The sequence below is a fragment of the Bombus vancouverensis genome, unplaced genomic scaffold, assembly GCF_051014615.1.
Source record: "Bombus vancouverensis nearcticus unplaced genomic scaffold, iyBomVanc1_principal scaffold0060, whole genome shotgun sequence".
In the NCBI taxonomy this organism is placed as follows: domain Eukaryota; kingdom Metazoa; phylum Arthropoda; class Insecta; order Hymenoptera; family Apidae; genus Bombus; species Bombus vancouverensis.
In genome coordinates, this window is record NW_027468951.1 from 80112 (window position 1) to 105574 (window position 25463).

General features: G+C 36.5%; 2 protein-coding genes and 1 long non-coding RNA gene across 6 annotated transcripts; 1 reads left to right on the plus strand and 2 right to left on the minus strand.

Moving 5' to 3' along the window:
- The first annotated feature begins 181 nt into the window (after positions 1-181).
- On the plus strand, positions 182-8889 carry LOC143304860 (organic cation transporter protein-like). 4 transcript variants are annotated; one of them, XM_076627333.1, is made up of 10 exons: positions 187-322; positions 3148-3343; positions 3673-3931; positions 4900-5092; positions 5199-5304; positions 6037-6140; positions 6206-6420; positions 6816-6991; positions 7450-7657; positions 8433-8889. In XM_076627333.1, coding segments are annotated over exons 1-10 (1515 nt in total). In that variant the 5' UTR covers positions 187-266; the 3' UTR covers positions 8435-8889. The 4 variants fall into 4 exon arrangements, with proteins under 4 accessions (XP_076483450.1, XP_076483448.1, XP_076483449.1 ...); XM_076627334.1 differs by having other exon boundaries at positions 4969-5092; XM_076627335.1 differs by lacking the exon at positions 6816-6991 and having other exon boundaries at positions 182-322.
- Positions 3147-6899, minus strand: LOC143304862 (uncharacterized). The gene is made up of 4 exons (XR_013061502.1): positions 6762-6899; positions 5031-6434; positions 4709-4813; positions 3147-3905 (listed from the first exon to the last, which is right to left on the minus strand). It is a non-coding gene; the product is annotated as an uncharacterized LOC143304862 (long non-coding RNA).
- On the minus strand, positions 8639-16621 carry LOC117164310 (carcinine transporter-like). Its single transcript, XM_076627340.1, has 8 exons — positions 16584-16621; positions 15450-15660; positions 14349-14627; positions 13721-13731; positions 13392-13606; positions 12461-12636; positions 11446-11618; positions 8639-11364 (listed from the first exon to the last, which is right to left on the minus strand). The coding sequence occupies exons 1-8, from the start codon at positions 16619-16621 to the stop codon at positions 11268-11270; spliced, it is 1200 nt and encodes a 399-aa protein (XP_076483455.1). The 3' UTR covers positions 8639-11267.
- Between the last annotated feature and the right edge of the window lie 8842 nt (positions 16622-25463).

Here is a 25463-nt window from a genome sequence, read left to right on the forward strand (position 1 = left end):
TCTGGCTTCAATTGTGCCACGATTTAAAGTTTTCCGTGTATACGTTTAGGACGTTACTGCGTGCGGAAATAGTACAGAAGGCCTCTAATTATACCGTCTACAATATTATTTATAGACTTTGAACCATATAGTACGTAAGTATGTAATTATATATCTGTCGTGGTTCATTTTATCCTTCTCTGTTGCGTGAATCAGCGGTTAGGAGCGACACTAAATCAAGTGGGAATGAAACTCGTTGAAACAACGCTAGACATGGTAACGGATCCATGACTGTGCTTCTGTTATTACCAACGCCAGTAACGGTTAAACCTATTGCATGTGTGTAAGTTGGAAGTTACGTACATAACTTATGCACACCCGTTGTGTGTTTCGCGATCCCATATTTCTTTTAATTTGAATTTTATGAAACTTTTTGTTCGATAATTGATGTGCCATATTACATCCGTCACATTCAATGTTATATGGTGTAATTTCTTTAGTTGTGGTGTTATGTAAGTTACGAGGTCATTCCTGTGTTTGGACATGTGTTTGGAATGTAATGTGTATCTTTCTCTTCGTATGTACATACTGAGTAGAGACTGTCTGTCTTTCGCTAGAAGAATATTCTGCATATAGTTATTTACTGTTCTTGATATTTGATTTTGGAAATTTAATTTTCGCTTTGCTTGTATCTTCGAGCGTAAGGTGAAATTTGTACAGACATATCTAGTAATTTGTTAATCGTACTGTTCGAAATTATTGTGTGTGTGAATATTTCGGTGAATATAAACTACGAAAACCTGTCCTTGATTTTTTATGGTAACAAAGCAGTCTTTTCAGAAGAAACAATATTCATAAATCAGTCCCTTCGCAAAAAGCTAATTCTACGAATCTTGTTAGAAGAAACCGGTTGACGAAACTACGTGTCCCTTCAGGAGAGGTCTAATTTATAGAGGTAGCTTGCAAGAAAAAACCAATCTCACAAAAAGCTTGAGCATTCTTAATTAATCCTCTTTAGAATTCAATTACATTTATGCCTTTTGTAAATATTAATTCTAAAATAACGATGCTAACATTTCTAACCTACAGAGTATCAACAAATAACATAACGCAATTCCCCATTTCAATTAAATATGAAAAATATGCTAGAGTCGATCCAAGATCAAACCCGGTAAAACAAACGACAAATTTACCTGAAAAATCCACTGAATTCGTTTCAATACATTCGTTATTTAAATTGCAAAAATCAGTTGTGTTTCAACGTCAATTTTTAACACCGTCCATATATCGCAATTTTAGTACGCGACAAGACGACAATACAATTCATTTCAACACCATTGAAAAGTATGGCTGGCTTCGGACAACCGGTTTCCGGCGTGGCGCCACTATGCTTTGGAGAAACAAGGAAATACATATGTATGCACCTTGCTTTTTGTGAGACAGAAGAACTCTGTGTCTCTGTTCTACCAACGTCGCTGTTGCGACGATTTGCCGCAAACCTAAATGGAGTTCGATCAATGGCGACGCGAGCACGTGGTCCTCGATGTCCGCGATCGGAAAATCGTGTTTTCCAAACTATTTCTAGTTTCGCCGGTTCCACTGTCAATCAACGTTTCTTCCTTTGGTTCCGTTTCTCTTCGATTCTCTCCTTTTTTATTGGCAAACACGTGTCACCGAGTATCGTGTTCGTCTTCGCTAAGCAAGCTTATTTCATCATATTTGTACAAGACTTCGTGAACATCGGACGTTTTTCTCCTCTCTTTTCGAATAAGAAAATCCTATCGTTGTTTAACTAACAATTGCATTTCTTTAAATGGAAATGTGGTCGTGTCTCCTTTATATTTTCAATTAGCCAGGGAATTTAGGTTTATTGCCGTGGAAACTTGATCGGTTGTTTACGTAAGGATCTGCGACTCTGCTTCATCTTCGAGGAAAATTTCATCGAATACAATCGTTTCACTCAATGATTGGATCAGTCGAAAGGGAGATTCCGTGACTGCCTGTATAAATATTGATCATAGTGTCTCTTGAAGGGAAGCTGTACCAATCTTGTTGATTTAACTACTGATCCTACTTTATCCTCGAGAAAAATTACTTACTTTGATTGTTTGACCATTAATTTTAGCGTTTCTTCGAGGGAAACAGTGTTGATCGCTCGAGTCTGCTTCTTTCTCAAGGTAAATTGTATTTACTATTTACTCGATCAGCTATTTTATTTTCTTTTCCCGGAGAAACCTTGTTTCTCGCCTGTTTGACCATCCGCGCTATTTCTTCTTTGAGATAAACTGCAGCGATTATTCGTGTAATCAACAAATCTACTTTTTCTTTCTTTACGAAGGAAATCGTGTATTTAACGAAATCTCGCTTGTTTAGTCATTGATTCCGCTAACTTTTCCAAATAAATCGTCGATCATTCGCTCGATTGCCAATTCTAATTTTGCTTCGAAGCAAACTGCGTTGATTATTCGTATAACCTTTTTAATAGAAACTGTTTTTCGCCTATTTTATCGCCAATTTCCTTTTCAAAATAACATGTATTAATTATTCGTTTAATCGCAGATTTTATTTTATTTTATTTCTATTTCTATTTCGTTTTATCATCGATTTTCCGCCGTCTTCAAAGAAACCCACGTGAATTACTTTAATTGCTTTTTCAAACTAATTTTATTTCTTTACTTTTAAATTAAGAAGCAGCAACGAAAATGCTACAATAACGGAAAAATTCTTCGGTTATCTCCACAAAGAACACGAAGTTATCGAACTTAGTGTATTGAGACATTTTGTTCGTTGGAAGTTAGTCGACGACATTTGGAACGGAAAGATACATTTGACATGATTTAGTGTGACGTTGAGAGAGAAAAATGGTTTGATCGAGGGTGCCCTTAATTACTAATTTCATAACTTGCTGTTAATCGATCTGACAGTGATATTAGTGGATGTGGTTGGTAGTGCCTGATTAATCGTGATCGATATTTTGAACAAAGAGCAACGAGAAACGATCGCGATTTCTGGAATTTCTCGAATTTTCGAACATTTCGAAAATTATTAGAAAATATTGTAGAAAAATTTCACGATAAGATACAAGATATTTTTGGATTACTCTGTCTGGACTTTGGTTCTTATTTTAATAATTAAAATGATCAATCATCTATCGTATGGGGTGTTTAGGATTAAGATAGCGATTCCAGTGACGAACGTTTATCCCTATTACGAACAATGTCAACGGAAGGACGTAAACTTCACAGAGCTGTTGAAGAGCGATAAGAGCCTGAGCTCATCGGGCTTCCAAACAAACAAAACGATAAAATGTACTCAATGGGAGTATAATTTTACGCAGATTCCATATCCTAGTATAGGAACTGAGGTGAAGTATTCACATCGTTGTCTGAATCGCATGCTTCGAAATTCTTACACTTCTGCTGCGTTCTTTGGGTCATTTCCGATCTAATCTAATCTTGTTATAGTAAATTTCTTAAGTTTAAAGAAAGTATAAGACGATAATTGTTAGTACGGATAATTCCTCGTTCCGATTTTACGCGAACGTTTTTTTCAGAGCATAAAGAACTCTTTCATTCATCGAACTGCGAGCAGAATCGAGATATAAAAATTCGAAGACCGCAGCAGGATTAAAATTATATTCTGAAAAATATGAATCTGGTTTTTCGCTGACTAACTCTTAACCTTGGTGATTAGCTAGATTGGGTATGCGACCGAGAATACCTCGTATCAACGGCGCAGGCCATCTTCTTCTGCGGATCCATCATCGGTGGTTTCCTAGTCGGTTGGATCGCCGATCACAAGGGTCGTATCCCAGCTTTAATGTTCTGCAATGGTATCGCCCTTTTTGCCTCCATTTTCACTGCCAGCGCAAATAGTTTTTGGTCATTCGCCGTCTGTAGGTTTCTCACTGGACTGGCGTTCGATAACTGTATCAACATTCCTCTGATTATCGGTAAGCCTTCTACGAAGTAGAAAGTGCGAGAGGTTCGACCGATAAGCCAATGTTTCAGTCACGCGAGAGATAACGTTAGTATGAAGTCAATGTTTCTATTACGTGAAAGATGATGTTGCGTGAGAAATTTTTGATGAATTGTTCCTCGAAGATAATTTTGACGTTGCTGTACTCGATTGAACTATACGGTTCGAGTTCTTGATTCAAGAGCTTTTGCCACCACCAGAGATGAATATATTGATTTTGTTATTGTTAAAGATCGTTTGATCGATTTTCATGTCGTCGAGGATAGTTATATCTTGATATTCTTAAATCGAGTTATACAAGGTGGTTGGTAACTGGTGGTACAAGCGGAAAGAAGTCGAAAATATAGAATACAAATTTTTTTTTTAATTCTTCCATCGAGACAACGATCTACAGTGAGATCCGTTATAACGAGACGCGATAAAGTGCACGCGTATCGAGCGAAAATTCAAAGTCGATTTTCTCGAAAACAAAGCCTCGAACGAAAAATTTTTATTCTATATTTTCGACTTCTTTTTTCGCGTAGAATCACCCCCTTTCCGCTTGTACCACCAGTTACCAACCACTCTGTATATTCGTTCGAAATGAAAATTATCACAAAATTTTCAACACGTAATTCGTTTAAATACGTTAGAAGCAAAACACGTGCATTATGTAGCGCTTTTTGTTATACGGACCAGCTCAAACTCGGAACATTCACGTTTGCAGAGTAAACGGATTAATTTAAAATCGGAATTATATTTATAATCTTACAATTATCCTACAATTATGTTGATGGTATCGTTCATTCGGCTCGTCATCAATCGCTCCATATTAATAATAACCGGTTTCACTCGATAAATCTTCCATGTTCTATTACTGCAACATAAAGAATAATCGTCGTTAAGTATCTTGATATAATAATCAGTTATTCCGAGAGTCATCGACGATCAATTATCCCACAGTTCTCGAATATATGGCTGTTTCGAAACGAACGTTGGTCGTGAATATCGCCTTTGGCGTATACTTCGCAGTGGCCAGTACAATTTTACCATGGATAGCCTATTATATCGCGAACTGGAGATATTTTACTTACGTTACTGCCATACCGCTGTTATCTGTCGCTATCACACCGTGGATTCTTCCCGAGAGCGCCCGGTAAGTAAACTCCTAATCGTTCGATTATTCGAATTCCCAACTTGCGCTTTGAGATTTATGCAAATTTACTTATCGATCCATATCACTCGTATTTGCTCTGTTCAAGTTGGTACGTTTCCAACGGGATGATGGACAAGGTTGTTGAGAAACTACGGAGAATAGCTAGGATCAATCGTAGAAATCCAGACTCGCGTATTTGCGATATATTCGTCGTAAGTTCGATCAAATAGAATTCTAGAAAGCTTACGCGAAATCATACGGTACAGTACTTGAATCTGTGCTGACAGATATATTTGATTCACGTCGAAAACACACAGACTCGCGAATGTATTTTAACATGCATAGACAGGTTTTAAAAATGAAACGCGATGAAAAATGAAATATGAAATGAAACTTGACTGTCGCGATTCCATTGTGGTATTATATCGATCTCGTACAAAATTTGAAGTAAATCTGGGAATTTATATAGAAATTATAAAATATTTACAATTTACAAGTACAATCGGGGATAAAAATAAGCTGCTATAGTTAATGGAAATAGATGTGAAGAAAGTATAATCAAATTAGTATCAGCCTCATATACTTGAGTTTTATTTATTATATTTCCTTCTAATAATATGCGGATAGTTCAGCAAATGATTGAAATGAATTTTTACATTTTCTCCACTAATCCACTTAGTTTTGTTCCCGACTGTATTTCGGATCAGAAAAGTATTTAATCAACCAACCACCCATTATATTAATAAATCTCGATATCAAAAGCCATGCCGACTAATTCCATAAAACAGAATGCAAAGTGCCACTGTTCGTGCTATCTATTAATGACGAATAAAATGAAAATAAAATTTCTTTTCAGTGTGTTATGAATTTTGAACTGTGTAAGGGCTAAAGGCACGACTCGTATTATATCTTTCGTTAATTATTCTCGAAATAAATTCTTGCAGAGTAACATGGAGGCACCGGACAAAATTCAAGAATCAGCGACGCTGCTCGATCTGTTCAGAACGCCACGGTTGGCGAGAAACACTATTCTTCTAGTTGCATGCTGGCAAGTATAAGATACGAGTTCATGTTGCGAGAAAACCTTCATAAATAACCGATACAATCTTGTAGGTGTTTCACCCTGATCCCGTTCGACGGTCACGTGTATTCATTAAAACTTATCCAGAGCTCGGTGTTCGTGTCGTTCTCGATCGCCTGTGCCACAGAACTTCCAGCTGGGTTATTACTCGCCCTGTTGCTCGACCGATGGGGTCGTAGACTCTGCGGATTTCTCACGATGGCAATGACCTGTGTACTCAGTATCGCTGAACTTATGCTGCATTCCAGTAAATATATCGATCTGTTTATTAAAGTAAAATTAAAACGATTATAATGACGTATTATTGAGAAAAATCTGAAATTAAGTTTATGATGAATGTAAAAGAATTTTGGTAACTTCGAAGGTATTAATCTTGGAAAATAATTATTTTGATGGAACTAGAATTTAGGAATTATTAGGAATTAATTTAGTGGCGAAATTGAAAGAGGTGTGCACATTTTAGAAGCAATAATTTTCTATATGTTGGTTTTCTAGAATTTGGAGATTTATAGAAGTTTAAAGTTTGTGTGAAATTTTAATTTGATTTTGATTAAGCTTCGATCGGACTATATTTTTAATTAAACTTACAATCAAGTATTGTGTATCCAGGATTAATTTTGTATTTTTTAATTTATTCCCCAGTGCTCGCGAAATTAGTAATGTCAATATTGTCGCGATTCTGTCTGAACATGGCAGCCAATGTTGGTCTTCAGTATGCAGCAGAACTTCTGCCCACGCCAGTCAGATCGCAGGGCGTATCTTTCATTCATATTTTCGGAATAGTTGCACACTCTTTGGCGCCATATATCACTGACTCGGTAAATAAATATTTATACTACTATTGTTGTTACAACATTTTTGAAACACCGCTAAGTACATCCACGTTCAACTTCTCTTTAATTTATTCCAAAAGATACAATAAGCGCTATTAGAAATTATGAAAAAGTTCTCATGTAAATTTTCTCATGAAAATGTAAAATAGTTTTTTTCTTACCTTAAAACAAGTTGTTTCCTGAAGAAATTAAATATTATAAAAATCTGATCAAAATATTTCTCACTTTCTAGAAAGCCCGTTTTGGAAGTTGCAACCAACGCTTTTCTTTAACTGATCTTTAATCAAAAAATTGAAATTTAAAATAAAAAATGATGGAATAACTTAAGATATGAAACTATATTGGTTGAAACATTCTAATGAAACTTTTTAAATGAGAAATACTTTGACCAGATTTTCATGGTATTTAACCTTTGCTCATATAAATTAATATTTGTTCATTAGGCTGCAATTTGGGAGGGATTTCCAATGCTCATTATCAGCACGGTGTCCTTTTTTGGCGCTGCACTGGTTTTGTTCCTGCCGGAAACTGTCGGCCAGAATCTTCCTCAGACTATCAAGCAAGGCGAAGAATTCGGAAGGGACCAACATTTCTGGTCGTTGCCTTGCTACCATAAGACACACTTCAATGGACATCAACACTATCACTCCTGTGAACGATAATTATCTGATTTTTAATACTAATTCAATTAAAAAACACGAAGGAGGATTCGTGTTTTTTTAGAAGTAACAATATTACAAGCGGATCAGTCTGACGATTTTTGTACGAGAAAAAATCGGAACATATTTTTCTATTCTCCTACATTAATTTTTATTTTTATCGTTTACGTTTAAGAATTTGTAAGCCTTAATTCTAAAAAGAGCGAGCTTAGAAATCGTGTTCCTATATAATTTTTATTATTATCTTTTAAGAGCTTTTATAATTTTAATGCTAATTTTCACTTGCGTTACGCACGTTCGAATCGTTCAGCGGTTGGTGCTAATTTGATATTCAAAGATATTACGTAGAATAATATCGAAAATGTTACGTAAATTAATAATTACGTAATTTATTAATTACGTAAATAATAAATTAGGGAGATTTAAATTTTTGATTCCTTTAATGTTTTTAACATTTTTTACTGGAATATATTGGACAAAATCTTATTTAAAAAAATAGTACGTTTAGATAATTTTTCTTTGTGAAAAGAAACAGTTTTATATCTTTTGAACGATTATCCACGTATTTTTAACGATTATTTATCTATTCGTTATATTTTTTTGTACGATTTTAAATAACGTACAATATTAATAAAATCCAAGCTTGAAGACTTTTTAAATTATTGTTATAATTTCTTCAGCACCAACTGCTGGTCTTTTATCTATCTAAAACGAGTTGTGCGTACATTAAAAAAAAATAACTCTAATTGACTGTTTCTATGGTTTAGGAAGAAGAAAAAAAGAAAGGAAAGAATATTGTAAGCAAATCGTGCCATCGTATGACGATCAGTGTTCGTCGTTGTGCCAATAACAACGCAATCAATCTGAAGAAACCTATTCATAGTATTCATAATCATCACTCACGTATACATTCGCGTATACACTCACGTCCATAAGATTGATTCGCCGAATAAAACTTCCATAAACCTTAATATAAGAAACAATTCTACTTTTTATTTGCACACACATCGACGAATCCCCCGAACAAAAATAAACTGCTAAATATCTCTATAATTAAATACATTAATGCTCGATGATCCTCGTTCATCATTATACGTCTAATCTAACTCCATCCTATAATTAGGAGTTCTACGATAACGATCACTTATGTTACAATGTATTAACCCTTAACAGCCGAACTTAATTATAATTAATTATAGAAAATGAAATGCTTCATTATACGGATATTTGAAGTAATATTCTGTATTATACAGGGTGTCTGGTAATTGATACTGTGATAACCAGTGGTTAGTTAATGTGGTTAATAACCAGTGGTTAGTTAATGTGGTTAATAACCAGTGGTACAGAATAATACTATGTGAAAGGATCTGTTGAAAATATAGAACGAGAGATTTTCGTACGACGTTCGAGAGAATGAAATTCTGAAGCTTTGTCAACTCGTGTTCACACGACATTCACGAAACATATTCAAAATTTATTTTCTCGAAAATACGAAGAATCATCAGTTACGAAACACTCTGTACTATATCACATTATTATATCACTATCGTATTGATAAGAAATGTCGATATTATAACTCCTTAAGACTCCCTTAATATTTATTTGCGATTCAGCTTAATATGTATTGGCCCTGTGTAATTTCAAGATTAAAAATATAAAAGAATTCATTCCTGATTACGATATCGTACATGATTTACAAAATCATCGACCGTCAAGGGTTAAATGAGAATTCTCTCGTCCAGAATTATTTTCCAGACGATCGAATTATTATCCATTGCATCACGAGGATCGAACTAACTTGTAGCCTTGAACAATTATGTACAGTTGAATCTCTAGCGTAGGAATATTTCAAAGAATCTCAGGTTTTGAGGAACGATAGCTGATATTTGCAACGAACAATAGTATGTCTTTTTAATCGGTAACTGAAAGCAGGGGCTAGTCTCATAAGTACGCGAATGATTCTAACGATCGAATGATTCTAGTTGCTAGAATCATTGTTTAAAGGTGGTATAACGGAGATTGTGCGCTTAAGACGAACAGGTCGGAGGATCGAAAGGAACGAGATTGGAAATATTCGCGTCTCTTCACGAATCAGAATTTTACTATTTCTAATTGAACACGTGACGGAGTTTCGATCTGTTTCAAGTAACATTTAAACCTGAGCATTTTCAAAATTAACTCATTATCTATCAATTTTTCTTCTAAAATTTGTATATAATTCTATAAATTATTTACTGCTTTTTCCATTGGATTTAAACAGAACAATTTCGGAAGAATGTCGAACATTATGTTAATATCCTTTGTATTAAAAAAAATTCCTGCTTAAAAAGATCCTACAACTTTCATTTTATAATCTCAATTGGGTATGATGGTAGCTAATGAACGCTTAGCAATTAATTGTTTTAATGCATTCCATTTTATGAATGATCAGTAATTACGGATTCAAGGATACTTATCAGAAGTAATATTCTTATTATATCTAAATATATCAAATAGAGATATTTCTCGTATTAATACTGAAAGATCATAAAAAAGAAAATATCATAAAAGAATTTCAATCTTGATGTTTCATTAGAATAATATATATATATGTATGTATATATTTAAATTAAATAACAGAGATCTCAGAGTTTTCAAAGCGTTCAACGTGTTGATGCATAAACGGATGATGAAAAAAAGCCACGTTGATCGAGCGAACGCAAAATACACTTCGGTTTAAAAGTCGATCGAAACTCTCATTTCAAGTGTCGGCGATTTATGAATCACCTATATTGATACAAAGGCGATTCGTAATAAAGGAGACAAGTTGAAAGCTTGACAATGCGCGAAGACAGCTCTCTTTTTGTGTTTCGAGTCTCGTGGCAATCCTTTGTTATTCACGGTATTTCATAGTTAAATCAATTCAACTAGAGTATTCCTTCAACGAGAAAAGAAAAAAAAGAGCAAGAAGAAAAAGATATAGCTCTTTCTTTTCGATTTTTAAAGCGAAAGATGCATAAATACTATGGTATATTATTTCTTTATATATCGTTTCCTTTAATACGTATATCCAATACTGAATTTAATTGTACATTTACATAAGATACTTGAATCGTTTCTCATTTCCAACACTTTACCGACGTTATAGTACGCGAAATAATTACATCGCAATATGTGAACGCAACGTACTTTAAATGCTGCGTTCTTAATTCTTTAAATTTCTTCACATTTTTATACAGTCATTCCAATTAAAAAAAGATAAAGAAAATTATCTTGTGTGCAACAAAGCTACTTCGTCGATGAAGCGTCAATTAATTGCTTAAACGTATACCTTGTGTAATTTGACGATTCTTGTCTCTTTCACTGCAATAATCGATACTTCCTCCTAGTTTCTCTCAATAGCTCTCCAATCTCAATACGTTCGTAATATCTTAACATCTAACATCACACGCACACGTTTAATAACTATATTTACAACGAATTTGGCAAGTTTCACGCCACTGGCAATTTCATGTCACTGACAAGTTTCATGCCATTGACAAGTTTCATGCCACTGGTAAGTTTCACGCTACTGGCAAGTTTCATGCCAGTGGCAAGTTTCTCGCCGTCGCCAAATCTAACCGCTATAACCTAGTACAATCCATTTTTTGAACACTGCCAGTAAACGCTGGATTTGAAAGGCCTTTCTTCTTTCTATAAGATTTTTTCAGCATTTTGCTCCTGTCAAATTGAAATAAACGGTTATTAGTAAACTTATATTGACATAAGGCGGAGGAAGAATATTATAGAATCTATACTTACGAGGATATACACGGAACCCACCAGAAACTTTGTTCCTTGCCGAAGTCGTTACCCTCCTGTAGGGTTTCTGGTAATTCCTGGTTCAACGTTTCTGACAAGCCAAGGGTCAGGAAGGCGTGTCCAAAAGACAGCAAACCGAGGGCAACCAGCGGTAAAGATGGATCAATGTCAGCCTAAATTAAACGAAAAATATTCTCCCTTTTATACGCTTCCCCTTATACGCCTTCCCCTTATACGCCTTCCCCTTATACGCCTTCCCCTTATACGCCTTCCCCTTATACGCCTTCCCCTTATACGCCTCCCGTTATACGTCTCTCGTTTTACGTCGCCCGTTATACGTCTCCCTTTATACGTCTCCCTTTATACCTCTTTTAGAAGTAATAGCGATTAATTCCGCTTTCCGATAATTCCTTAATTTCCCTTCGATTTTCGGGAAATAAATGGATACTTCCATAAGTTCATTTTCGGTAATAACATTACACAAATAATAGTATACTTTGAGGTAAATTTATAATTCAGAACAGAATAACTTACACAATAATCGAGAGTGTCCTCGCAAATATTCCTCTTCGTATTTTTTGTATACTTAATATTTTTTTAAATATTAATAAAGAATATTGGTTAAAGACAGAATTTGAAGAAGTTGTCAATATACAAAGGATCATTGGTGTTACCTGTGTAACGAGATTTTGTAAACATTCGTTTCATTTAGAAACGAAGCTATAGTGTAGTATCGCAAACCTGTAAATAATTACAGACAATAGAAAAGTTACATTTTCTTCACAAAAAAACGAAACGGAGGAAAATATATCGAAAATCTATCTTGTTTCCGTGATTCGTAAGATCACAAGAAGAATCCATGGCCGACAAGGAACATAATTTTTCTACAAATTAAACCAACTTAAAAAAACGTATTTCAATAACAGATAATATTAGTCGTAAATTAAAAAAGAGGTTGAGTAATTTTCGGATCGTAGAAATACGATGTCGTTAACAGAAATTTCGATTCACTTACCAGATAAATAATGTAAGGTCCCAAAATGTGGGCGATATAACCGATGATATGGATCAAAGACACGCCCTGAGCTCTCACCACAGTCGGCAGCATTTCCGCTGCATATTGGAAACCAATATTCGCGGCGATATTCACCCCAAGACGCGCTATAATCGCCATGGCAACCGTTGTCGAACCTTGAATAAGTTGAGAAATATGTAAATGCCACGATCGCCGCATTCCACGCACGATACATACGCCCGATGCGCGCATGGTCCAATTAAAAATTAAATGTCATCCCTGTCGAGTATGTGACGTTGAGAAATAAATGTCAATCGTTAATGGAATAGGATTTAAAGGCGAAAAAGAAAAAGAAAAGAAGAGAAGAGGAATATTTGTATAAAAAGATTTTATAAGATTCGATTATTATTAATACTAAGTAAAATGACCGGATTGTATAATTGTAAATTCTCTATAATACGATTTTAAATAATACGGGTCTATATTATTATGTCGTTCAAGTCTGTTGTCTATAAACGATAAAAGAGAATTCGAAGGAAAGTTTTGTTGCAAGATGAGGAAATAAAAATAGTAAATTGTTTTATAACTACAACGTTCTATTCTAAATACGGATTAAAAAATGTCTATTTTCCACTCCTTAATGTCCTTGAAAACGCGGATATCCCCTAACGCTACCGCTTATCTCCTTACTATCTAACAAAAACATTATTCTTGCATCAAGCACGAGCTTTCATTTCTCAATCTCCCAAAGCTTTCGCCGGAGAAGCTTCAGAAAAGCGCTTTTTAAAACGACCGTCGATCGATAAAACCGGATTTTTTCTATAAAATTCACCCCCGCTTTCTCACTGCTATTCACACGTTCCTGCTATTTTATTGAATAATATCGATTGACAAGTCATTTATCAAGAAATAAAAAAAGAAAAAATGTTACCAGAGGGGGTAGCGATGGCAACGAAGGAGAAAATGCCACAGAGGAACATCGATGCGAAACCCATCCATCGTCTGCCCCATCTGTCGAGGAAAAGGGCGAGTAGAACAGCGGCCGGAAGTTCCGTGAGGGACGCTAAAGAGAACGACGTGAAAACGTCGGGGTCCAGAAGTTTCATGTTCCAAACGTGGCCGTCGAACACCCACACCATCAGCAACCTAGAAAAAAATCAGCCGAGTCATACATAATTCACGCTGGACTTCAAGATCGTTTATTAATCCTTCGCATACTCGTTCCCTCGCGTTTGACGTTTATCGATGCTAATTATATACTTAAGCAGGTTCTTAATGACCCACATAAAATGCCCCATATACTCTCTTAATGTTCATTCGAGTAGTTTGTATGTAGTTTATGGTAATTTGTGTCTATTTTAATACTGGTTTTATAAAGACAGGGAAGTAGCGTCGAGGCTGATTTGTAACTTGGTTGAATTAACGGTATAATATAATTGGAATATCGCGAGGCTGAGAGTTAAGAACATATTCTTAGTTAATTTTATTTTAGGAAATGCAGGAAGATTCAGAATTATCGTAGTATTAAAAACAAAGAAAATATAAGAAACGTAAAGGAAGTATAAAATTGAATACCTTTCCTATCTACAGGGTGGTTGGTAACTGGTGATACAAGCGGAAAGCGGGTGTTGTACGCGAAAAAAGAAGTCGAAAATATATGTCGGGTTATGGTTAGAATTTTGTAACAACTCTTCACGTGAATTAGCCATTGTTTCACAAAGTCGAGATTATATTTACACGTATGTACAGGACTATCACAAAGCTTAACAAATAATAAGTCTAATGAATAATAAGTTTAACGATTATAGTAATAGTTAATCGATACCGGTGCCTCATTATTAGGTCATAAATTATAGTTTTCCTATTCTCAACAGCTTTTTCTCTCTTATAATTTTCTCGATGACTCACCGATAATGAAAAGCACGTTGAAGCAGTTATCGAACGAGGTACCGACGACTAATCTCGCCAGACAGAAGCTCCAGAAGCTGTTGCAAAACGCAGTGCCGACAGACGCGATGGAACCAACCGCGTTACACGCAACCAACGCCGGAATTCTGCCACAATGGTCGGCTATGTAACCGAATATTAAGCCTCCAAGAATGCTGCCGACGAAGAAGGCCGATTGTGCTGCTGAGCCGAGGAATGCGTGGTCGCATACCCATTCCAGCTGAAACAGAAAAGGGAGATGCTTTATGATTGCGGCTAGTTATGAAAAAACACCGCGTGGTTGGAAAATCGATAGAAGGTGAAGAGAATAAGGAAGACGACGAAAGGACGAGTAATAAATTCCGTAGTTTTTTAATATCATCAGAATTGAGAATCTGAGTCGTAGGTTAGTTAATTGTAGTCTTTTGGTAATATTTTTAGTAATAAAATAGTAGAGGTAGTTTGCATAATTCTTGGATATGATTAGAGAATTTGTCATAGTGGAAGGAATATAAATTTGTTAAGTAGAAGATAGTATCTCCCGATTTAAGTAGGACTTTTTTAGTAATAAAATAGCAGAAATAGAAATTAGAAATAATAATAATAACAATAAATATTCGATAAAAATTTCTTGAGTCGTAAGAAGTTACCAAATGCGTATTTATACGTTCAATTCGAAATATCTGTCTATTGTACAGTTGTAACTTTCACTTTCCGATTTATGCGATATTATATAAACGGATTCATGTTCGTGATTTAATACGCCGAGACGTACAAATAATTAAGGATGACAAGGTTAATTTTATGTTCCGCTATAAACGAGCTCTGTTAAGATGCAAACAGCATAACAAGTAATTACACCTACGTCTAAGTTCGTGCAACCAACAAGGACTTCTTTTATAATGGCTGCATTATATGCTATCGTCAGCAGCTTTACGAAAGACCGTAAATATTTATAGAACGACGGTTCCAACAGTTTTAATTTAAATAAAAATTTGTTAATCGGTGTCGAAAGTTTGAAGTTACTTTATATAAAGAATATAATTTTCTCTTGTGGTTTTACCTCGACAGCTATAGATTTGTATGGTATCATCGTGTGATTAAAGGTCCATCCATATTGGCATGGTTTTATTGGCCAGGATGGGTCTGCCTCTCTGATACCACTCTCCAATATGTCGGTATAGTTCACATTGTACATGTTACATCGCGAAAACGAAGTCGCACCTTCCGCTAGCAATTCCTCACTCGACGCTGGAGGCATCGATAGTGCAATCCTACATAAAACAAGAATACGTTACATTAACGGTGATGAAATTTGCAAGAAGTATTTTTAAGAATACTAATTTTCGTTTGATTTTCTTATCTTTTTTTAAATAACCAAGGAAAAATGACAGCAAATGGTAGAGAGAGGGAGAGAAATTGGAAAAATAAGATGAAAATTCTACTCAAAAGTGCATAGTTTTTAATCCTAATCTTAAATTAGTCCAATTCCTTGAAACTTAATTCGAATCCTGTTTAAATAAAAAAAGTGACAAAAGTAATATACATAACAATATAAAAATCTATAATAATTTCTCTAATAAAGAATAACGACGATATCAGTAACAGTAATAACACATTATCTTTAATAGTGTTTACATTTTTGCATTTTAAAATTTTCTGTAAAAATAAAATTCGCATAAAAATCCGCGGCCTACTTATTATTTATAAATCTGCTGTTTCAAAAAAAAAAAGAAAAAAATCAAAAATGGGAAAAGTGAAAGAATAAAGTAACAGGAAAAGCACAAAATACAAAAGAGGAAAAGAGACAATGACCGTAAAAATAGGAACAAAGGCAAGAGCTGGAAGGACGATCGTCCCGTATCTATTGCACTCCGAGGCATCCGAATTGTGTTGGGATTTAATTACCGATCGCTGCACGTATCGGTGAGTCTATTTCCAGACAAATAAACGGTACGCGGGGAGATTCGAGAAATTGTGCGAAACGAAAAAAAATTTCCTAGCCGATCAGTTCGCGGAACACGTAATGAGAACAGCCACAACGGCGGACATAGGAGCCGAACTGATTCGCCGGGCCGCCGAGGTGGCCAAGGCTGCCGAGGCACCCCGCGGCCACAAGGGCACGCAGGGGAAAACCCTGAAGGAGGCGGCGAGAACCATCACCGCGGGCGTGACAGAGTTAGTGAGGAGAACGGACCCTGTCACCGACGCACTCGCTATAGCGCAAGGACGCATAGCAACACTGGAGGCGGCGGTAGAGGCACTCCGAAAAGAGCCGGCCTCGCGCCCCACCGCGGATGAGAGCAGCTACAGGGCGCGTCTCGCTGCAGTCGAGCACCAAGTAGAGGAGATGAGATCCTTGCTGCACCGACTGGAGGAACAACTGCAGGGAACAGAAAAAGGAGAAGGAAAGGAGGTCGCCCCTGCCGCGAACACGAGAGGGATGGAGCCTGGAGCCCCAAGCGCCTCAGCGCCCAAGGGAGGCCGAACGGCTGTCACCGAATGGCAGACCGTCGGAAGGAAAAGAAGAGGAAAGAAGAAGGAGGCAGGGAAGAAGCAGTCGGCGAAGCTGATCCCCGAGACAGGGGCGGAGAGCCAGAGGAAAACTCCGGAGAGTGGATTGGAGAACGCACGAAGAGGGGGAGGCAGGGGGCCCCTCCCGCGCGCACCGCGAACGTCAGCGGTAACAATCATCCTGACGGACAAATCGAGCCAATCCTACGCGGAGGTGCTGGCTGCGGCCAAGGACAGTGTCTCCCTGACCGAGCTCGGCATCAACACGATGAGGATGCGGAAGACCATCACCGGAGGTGTCATCTTAAAGGTCCCTGAGGACCAGGGAAGGGAGAAGGCCGCAGCGCTCGCAGCACAGCTGACGCGGGCTCTGGACCCGAACGAGGTCCGCGTGGCGACCCCCTTCCGAGCCGCGGAGGTAAGGGTGTCCCTGATAGACAGCTATGTGGTGGCTGCTAAGCCACCAAGGTGGAAATCCAGAACACCCTGGCGAGGGAGAGCGGCTGCAAGCCGGAGGACATCCGGCTGGGAGAAATCCGCCCCGCCCGGAACGGACTTGGCACCGTATGGATACGAGGCCCTGCCAGTGCAGTGAGGAAACTGGCCCAGGCTGGAAAGGTCGCCATAGGCTGGTCGACGGCGAAGGTCGAAGCCATCGAACGGAGACCGTTACAGTGCTACAGGTGCCTTGGGATAGGACACACGGGGAAGACCTGCACCGCCAAGGAGGACAAGGGGCAGCTGTGCTTCAGATGCGGCGAACCAGGGCACCAGGCGAGAGCATGCACTACTGCGAGCCCGAAATGCCTGCTCTGCGAGGCGCTTGGAGCACCCTCGGTGCACAGGATGGGGGGACCGGCCTGCACCCCCTCGAAGAAAGGAACGAAAGGAGCCGCCCGCGGATCCACGGCTGCAAGAGGCAGCGAGAAAGGCTCCTCGTCGCAAAGCGACCCTAAGCCCGCGAACAAGGAGGTAGGCGCGGAGGAAGCCACTAATGGGGTATTATTAGGTCGTCGAATAAATTCGTGTTGCAATGCGTTCATACCTTTTTATGTGTTTTACGAATACAGATCGATAAACGATCAAGGTGATCGATCTTATGATATACAGTGACTCACGGAAGTACTCGAACACTTTCATATCACGAAACGTTCTATAATTTCGTTAGCACTCTAACGAGATACGATTATCGAGATTATAATAGTAAAATTTGGAATCAATCTGAGATTGTATATTGAAGATATATATACATGAGACAATGTATATATATTTCGCAAATATATATGTTAAATGAAAAATTAATATGTATATAACACATGATGATGATTTTACTACGTACATCGTGGCTTATTATTCTTATTAATTTAGCGAATAATTGACTGCTCAAATACTCTGGTAATTTTTATATATAAAATAACAATAATATATGTTTCCAATAAATATATGAAATTTCTATATACACGTTTAGATCTGTTTCAAATTTTCTCAATGTAATTACGACGATCGTGTCTCACTTCAGTGTCAATGAAATCTCAAAGTGTCTCGTATAAAAATCACCAAAGGTTTGTTTAAGTGCCAGAGTACTTTCACGTGAGCGACTGTTGTTTTAGTAGCAAGTTCTCTTATGTCTATCTCTTCGTTACATTTAGTCGGATAATTTCTCATGTTTATCAACGTGTTATGATCTTTCTCTTATTAAGCGGAGAAATCTCTTCTTCGTTAAATTTTCTTAAACGGGTTCAAGGTGAGGTGAACCACATTGTTGAAATCAAGATGAAGAAGATGAAATCTAAAGTCGAGATGAAAGGAAGTAGATGTTTGTATTGTCTAGATATATTGCCATGCTACTTTTTGACACGATATAATCTTAGGTAAAGGCTAATTCAAGGCGATACAGAGTGTACTGGAAAAAGTGATTTGAATTTGCTAGAGAGGAAGAGAAAAGGAAAGATCCTTGAACATTTTTGCAAGGTTATCGCAAAATGGAGGATACTATCGAAGGCTTATTGCTGTCACTTGTACGTTCTAACTGGAGTGTCCTTTAAATAATTTGCTTCTTATTAGATCCTTTTTGCAAATAGGAAGATAATATTTTTGGGACGTGAGAATTGTTAAATAAAAATGTAATGTAATCAGATGTAAATTGTCATTGGAATAGAAGAGTTTGTTTAGAAGAAATGATCATGAAATACACAAAATGTATCGTGCGTAATGTGTAAATAATAATTAATTCTAAAGACAATTAATGAAAATTTTAAATAATAGAGCTCCATACCTCCGGTTCCTGCTTATTTTGACACTGTGCAGAATGTCACACGATTGTTGCCTTTTTTTTTTAAAGATTATTCAGTTAAGAAACAAGCACCAATAAAAAAGCAATTATAGTTAATTATTAAAAAATCCAAGTAGGTATTACATAAATAAAATTATCAAGGAAGATATTTATCGTAAAGATTGTGTGCTTATGAAAGAAGTAAACGAAATTATTGTAGCGCCATAGTAATTTGTATGAATCTTTGAATCTTGTTTAAATAAAATTTTCGATAAAAATTTGATTCTATCAGTGAACGATTACTACAGTTAATTGCTGGATAATTAAAACAAGTAAGTAAAATTATTGTTACAATAATCCCGACAAATTTGTGACATTTATATTTCCGAGATATAAAATGTGAAATTAATATAAAACTTATCACGTGATATTTAGACTTCTATTAATGATACGAGAATTTATGACTCCCCATTTTCTCCCTTTTTCTTTCTACAGTTGAAAGTCAATCTGCTGAAATAGGAAACGTCACATAATGCTGTATATCATTCAGAAAGTAAAAATCACATCGATTAATAACGTCACCATCAAGGTGTTAGCTAATCCGTGGCCAGGGTCAACGTAATAAGGCACACCTGAGATTGATGACAGCTGTTGATGTATCACTACTCTGTTATTATGTATTTCTGTAAGAATTCTATTGTGTATTCCATTGTGTCTCGATTAAACCATTCAACAATTTAGTCTATTAATAATTTCGACGTCTCTTTTTCTATCTTGATGAAAGATACATTGCCACATTTACGCGTCTTGAAGTGACGTTTCCGGTTTATGCTGAATTTTATATATAAATCTTTCCTCTGTATTTTCGAGCTGACATTTTTCGGCATCTACATTCCCATACAAAAGTTTTCGTAATAAAAAGGCTATTTATACTCGAGTAAAGTCTTATAAAATTTCAGCGTAGAGTTAACGTATTTCGTAACAAAACAATTAACATAACTGTTTTATTCTTGCGTAATAAAACAAAAAGTAACTACGATATAGAAATAAAACTGACCAATTCTATCGAGGTTAATTAATCGTTCCGTTTCTGCGAAATGAACCCTATCTACGTATTTTGATACGTAAAATTAAAAACTTTCCAAACATCGAAATCGATCAGTTCAGCTTGTCAGATTGACTCCTACATGCTTTATTTAAACAAAGAATGTCAATGTTTTCAAGACATGCGGATTACTTGGAAATGATTGTACATTTGTCATTTTCCCAGTGTCTGCTGGTATTTCTATTCTTTCTTCCAAGAGTAGAAGCTATCGTAACGATTTGTTATATTCGTTACATTAGCATGATCGATCGTGCGGAGCAAATGATCCACGTTTCGTGTACACACGCCCTCGTTACGCCGTGTTTTTCCCTAGTGATCGAGTGGATTTCATCATCGGTAAAATGCACTATATCAGACGTCGCTGACATTAATATTCAAGGTATTTAACGTTTAAAGACGCGGGCGTGTCGAGTAGTGCCTCTCGGTAACAGGCAATTCGATTGGCAAGCAACGAGGCAAAAAGCTGTTACACAATAAAATAATAGCCATTATGACTAATCGCGCGAGTGGAACTCGCGAGTATCGCGACCCTGACTAATTGTAAGCGAGTACGCGAATTGCGGTTGAATGGAACGTGCTGTCGCGTCCCGGAAACTCGAAAAAGTCAAAGGGAAACGCAATTTCGCGATAATGAATGTGGAATGTATTAATGTACATGGTGTCTCATTTTGATCGTTCCACGCAAACATATATCCTAAACTATACGTAATTCGAGAAGGAGCGTACAATAAAATTGTACGGTTTCAATTGGCCCATCTTACGACGTTCAATTGGATTTGTCTAAGTGGAAGCGTTTACGAGATTCTAAGATAACCGTTGTTTCTTCCAATTGAATTATACGTTTTATCTTTCATACACCATCCGATGCACTTTTTAGTTCTCTACGGAAAAGTATCAAGGTAGTTGTATCTGAAAATTCTTAGCTTAAAAGATATATCATTGTTCATTTCATTAAAATTGAGCGTGTGGAGGACAAGAAACATATAAACGTAAGTGCGCTGTGTTATCTTTCCTTGTCTTTCATGCGATAAGTTTTACAAGGTTGAAGCTGGAATACCTTTTGAACTAATCATTTTTCCATTGAAGTACTCTAATACTGGTTTGTAGGGAATTAAAAAATCCATCGAATAGCGTATGAAAAAAATGTATGTAGAAATCCATTTGAATAAACGAAGGTCACCTTGAGATCTCGAAGCTATGTATTTTTCGAAGAAACACTTCTTTCGAATAATATACGGTTTAAGAGATATTTGCCTGGCTCGATCAAGACGAGACACCTTGTATATACAGGCTGTTGCAAAAACATGATAGGTGCAAGGATTTTGTTAAAGGGAATAAGAAATAATTTCGAAATACACTTAGCATTGTAATTATTGATATATTTATTTAGTATAACATTGTATTTATTATATCATACTAGTTAATTAGGTCCAAGTGTATTAATTTCGGTATTTGGTAAAATTTTATATTAGGAAAATGAAATATAGAAACTCATTTAATTCTAAGAAATGGTTCTTTATTATTCATATTGCTCGATCATTTTTCAGCGTGGGAAAACCATGATTATTCAGAAGCAAATCTGAATTTACTTGAAGTAGTTCTTATATTAATAATTTAAACTGTATTTTTCCTTATTCCCATGAGTATGCCATTCCGTTCTCTGATATAATGTTGCCAGAATTTCGTACAGGCGTAGAATTATAAGATCGACCAGTACAGATTCCAAAATCAATGCTTTCAACGTAAAATCTAATTTTGTATTTCTATGTAGGCTGACTTAATTTACTAGTCTATAAACGATAATTCAGTTAACACATTAACAGTCGTCGATGTAATGTAATGTTTCGTAATTAAAGTACTTCCTACTAGGTAAGACAATTATCAATGGCTCTGAGGGATTTCCTGGATTTATTTGAATTAATTCTAGGAAACGATTAAGGTTTAATATTCGTAGGATATCGTTCTGCAAAATTATTAAACGCGAGTATATTACATTGCAACGCGCTGTAGTTAAAGATCTATAATGTTTAATGATTATGTTTAATGATCTATAATGTTTAATGTTAATGATTTTTGAAATCGATGTTCTTAATTTAAAATGTAATTTTGTCTCTTCTTATACTGACATTTAATAAGCTTAATTTACTCAACCCTAATGTAATTAAATTGCAACAACGAATATCTTCGTAATGTTATAATATTAATAATATATAAATATTGTAATATATATTTTATCACAGTTGTCAATGTCTACTACAAGATCTTCATGTTTGTGACACACGGCATACTATTTGCCGCGATACGAACCGCATCGTTTTTGATTTTCGATCGATTTGAAAAGTTGCTATGACATACAGTAACTTAGTTGTATATCAATCTAGTGATAATACGATTTTGATTTGCGCAGAGTACAAGCTATTTCAACAAGTTGGTAAAATTTATTACCATGTAATATGATTTAATACCGTAACGTAATTTAAAAGACTTTTGACATATTTTTTCTTTTTTTCTCTCATCTAAATAATGTCTTTGATACACGAAAGTGTAAATTTACATAAATATCCTTGATCAAATTTGATTCTCACGCGAATAGTATAACGATGTGTTGTCACGATAAGCATTTTTGTATTCGAGTAAAGTCTGATCGAAAAAGAGGACTGAAGAGGGTTATACGATGGAAGAGAGGCTTGCAGAGAAGCTGGGAAACAGTTTACAAGTCGGGCTAGGAAATGGAAGATTGAGTAGTTTAGTTGTATGTTGGAAAAGAGGTTATATGAGAGGGACTGGGAAATAGAATCGAAAAATTATGCGTTCAAGCTTATTGAAAAGAACTTTTTTTAAGAGTGTTCGTAATATATTCATCGTACATGTTTGAAGGGATTTATTTGATACATCTGAGATTTATGTAGCTTTTGCTTGTGTAATTCTGCTCATTTCTTATAGATGCCTTTTCTTTGTCGCAATATAATGTTATTCTTAACATGCAATGACATTTCCAATGGTGTTCCCTATCCTCGCATAATACGTATCGGTAATTCTGTCATAATACTTCATCTATGCACATATGCAGTCGACTACGTCAGCGATATGTGTAATACGTTTGTATCAGCTTTAAGATTAAACAATACTGCTATTGAGTTGGAAATTCATCCGATTGTTCGCATCGTACAGTGTGTAGTGTAATAGTGGATATTAAACAATAAATATTTGCTACGATATGTATAACTAATTGCTTCAGTTCGCAGTCAGAATTAGCTCAAACTCGCGCTATATCTAAAAAAATGTTCTTAAGTTACACAGACGGTTGTCTGTCATCTCGGAAGATGCAGTCATTGAAATCAGCGTTTGAATGTCATATTTTCTGGATGATATAATTTTCATCGGTAAAATTAGAACATATGAATTATCACAAGCCAGGAATTAAGCCAAGTTTACGCAACGTGTTTATGCACCAGTTATAGTTTACATAAGAAATTCCAAATTATTTACATAATACGTCATACTAATACGTCAAAAAAATCATTTACTAAAATCCATGTCTCATCGAAATATGAAAAATACGAAAAAGAAAGCAGGAAACTATGGAGAACGATAGAATTCGATCGAGGAATCGGTCTCGTTCGGATAAAGAGGCTCTAGAACGCACGCAGGCCTAGTGGCCCCGATACTGGAAGAGGCCTCCATTGTGCGAAACCCACGAAGATGGAGATAACGTAATGAAACTAACTGGCTTGCTCTGACCAATTAACCAACCCAACTACGGCATAATATTTAACGTACACTCGCCGCCTTCCCCTATTCACGTGGCCACGTTTACGCGATGGATATAGCGTTACATGAAAACGCGTTGCGAGGGAATCTCGCGTGATGATGAATTCGCTCACGCGGATCATCCCAGCGTGAGTTACAAGTACCTTCACGCGATTGACGGATCAAATATTCATGGCAATTCGATTGGAATTATATTTGTGGGCCATAAAAATATTCACCTTCGCGATTTTATCGATCTATTCAAGACAGATTGGAAATCGATGTGTCGGAGATGAAAGAACACCGGAGCCTTTGGAACTTTGGATAACCCCGCAACATTGTAACCTAGAGTCTACTAAAACAGTAATTAAACAATTGTAGTTATTTAATCCGATTGTTATTGTTCGAGATAGGTGATAGTGAGCTCTGGCTCGAGGCGACAGTCTGTCGCCCAACGTAGCCGCGGCCAACGGGATGGCAAAAGGACGTACTCACAAAGTCTAAGTCTGGTTAAAACGTGAAATAACCACTGATCGCGAAGATGTTACTCTTTAGTCGATGAGATCGCGAGCGAGAATGACTTTCCCGTCCCGATGATACCACGGAGGAAAACTATATTGGGGCGTGTCTAAGGACACGAGATCGGATTCGTCGAGAAAAGCCTCCGTTCAGAAAGTAGGGGAAATTGTCGTTGCCGCTAATTGGTCAATCTCTATACCGGTGGTTAGAAAAAGATGCTAGCTGTTTTCGAGGGGAAGTTGCTAGTGGGAGACGCCGCTCGTTGAAAAATTGGTCTCCCCTATTTTCCCGTAGTGGGGACAAAGCTTGTTTGTCTGTTTGATGGACTTTAGTTGACTAAATCTTAAGATTTATAACGAGCCCTCGAGCTAGCTGAACATGTACTGTGGAGACGCATCGACATCTGGCAATTATCTTACTCCAGGAATAGGGTCTGCGCGTGGCGAGCCACGGGACAAAAACCGTTGGAATATTTACTGTCACGTGTCGCCACGAATATTTCTTTTAAGCTATAGGATTTTAAGCTTTTGAGCTATAGGATTACTCCATACCTTTGTTAAACAAAGCGTTCATCCCTTGGCCGCGGCTACGTTGGGCGACAGACTGTCGCCTCGAGCCAGAGCTCACTATCACCAATCTCGAACAATTACAATCGGATTAAATAACTACAATTGTTTAATTACTGCTATTTTAATTACTCTAGGTTACAATGTTGCGGGGTTATCCAAAGTTCCAAAGGCTCCGGTGTTCTTTCATCTCCGACAGATGAAATATTTTTATTCTCTGATTTATAATTTTGGAAGTGTAAGGATTTCGTCGAGTGAACGAAGAATATTCGTAACGGAGTACCACGTCTTTAAATCAGGAATTTTTGATAAATAAGTAACGTAAGGTTTTCTGAAGCAGATTACTGCAAA

Excerpts from the sequence above, each read along its gene's own strand:
- LOC143304860 (XM_076627332.1), top strand. The coding sequence starts at position 267 with ATGACTGTGCTTCTGTTATTACCAACGCCAGTAACGGTTAAACCTATT. Across the intron at positions 5,305-6,036 it reads GTATTTGCGATATATTCGTC|AGTAACATGGAGGCACCGGA; the intron begins GTAAGTTCGATC and ends AAATTCTTGCAG. Across the intron at positions 6,992-7,449 it reads CGCCATATATCACTGACTCG|GCTGCAATTTGGGAGGGATT; the intron begins GTAAATAAATAT and ends TTTGTTCATTAG.
- LOC117164310 (XM_076627340.1), bottom strand. The coding sequence starts at position 16,621 with ATGCGTCCTTGCGCTATAGCGAGTGCGTCGGTGACAGG. Across the intron at positions 11,619-12,460 it reads GACCTTACATTATTTATCTG|GCTGACATTGATCCATCTTT; the intron begins GTAAGTGAATCG and ends CGTTTAATTTAG. Across the intron at positions 11,365-11,445 it reads TGGGTTCCGTGTATATCCTC|GAGCAAAATGCTGAAAAAAT; the intron begins GTAAGTATAGAT and ends TCAATTTGACAG.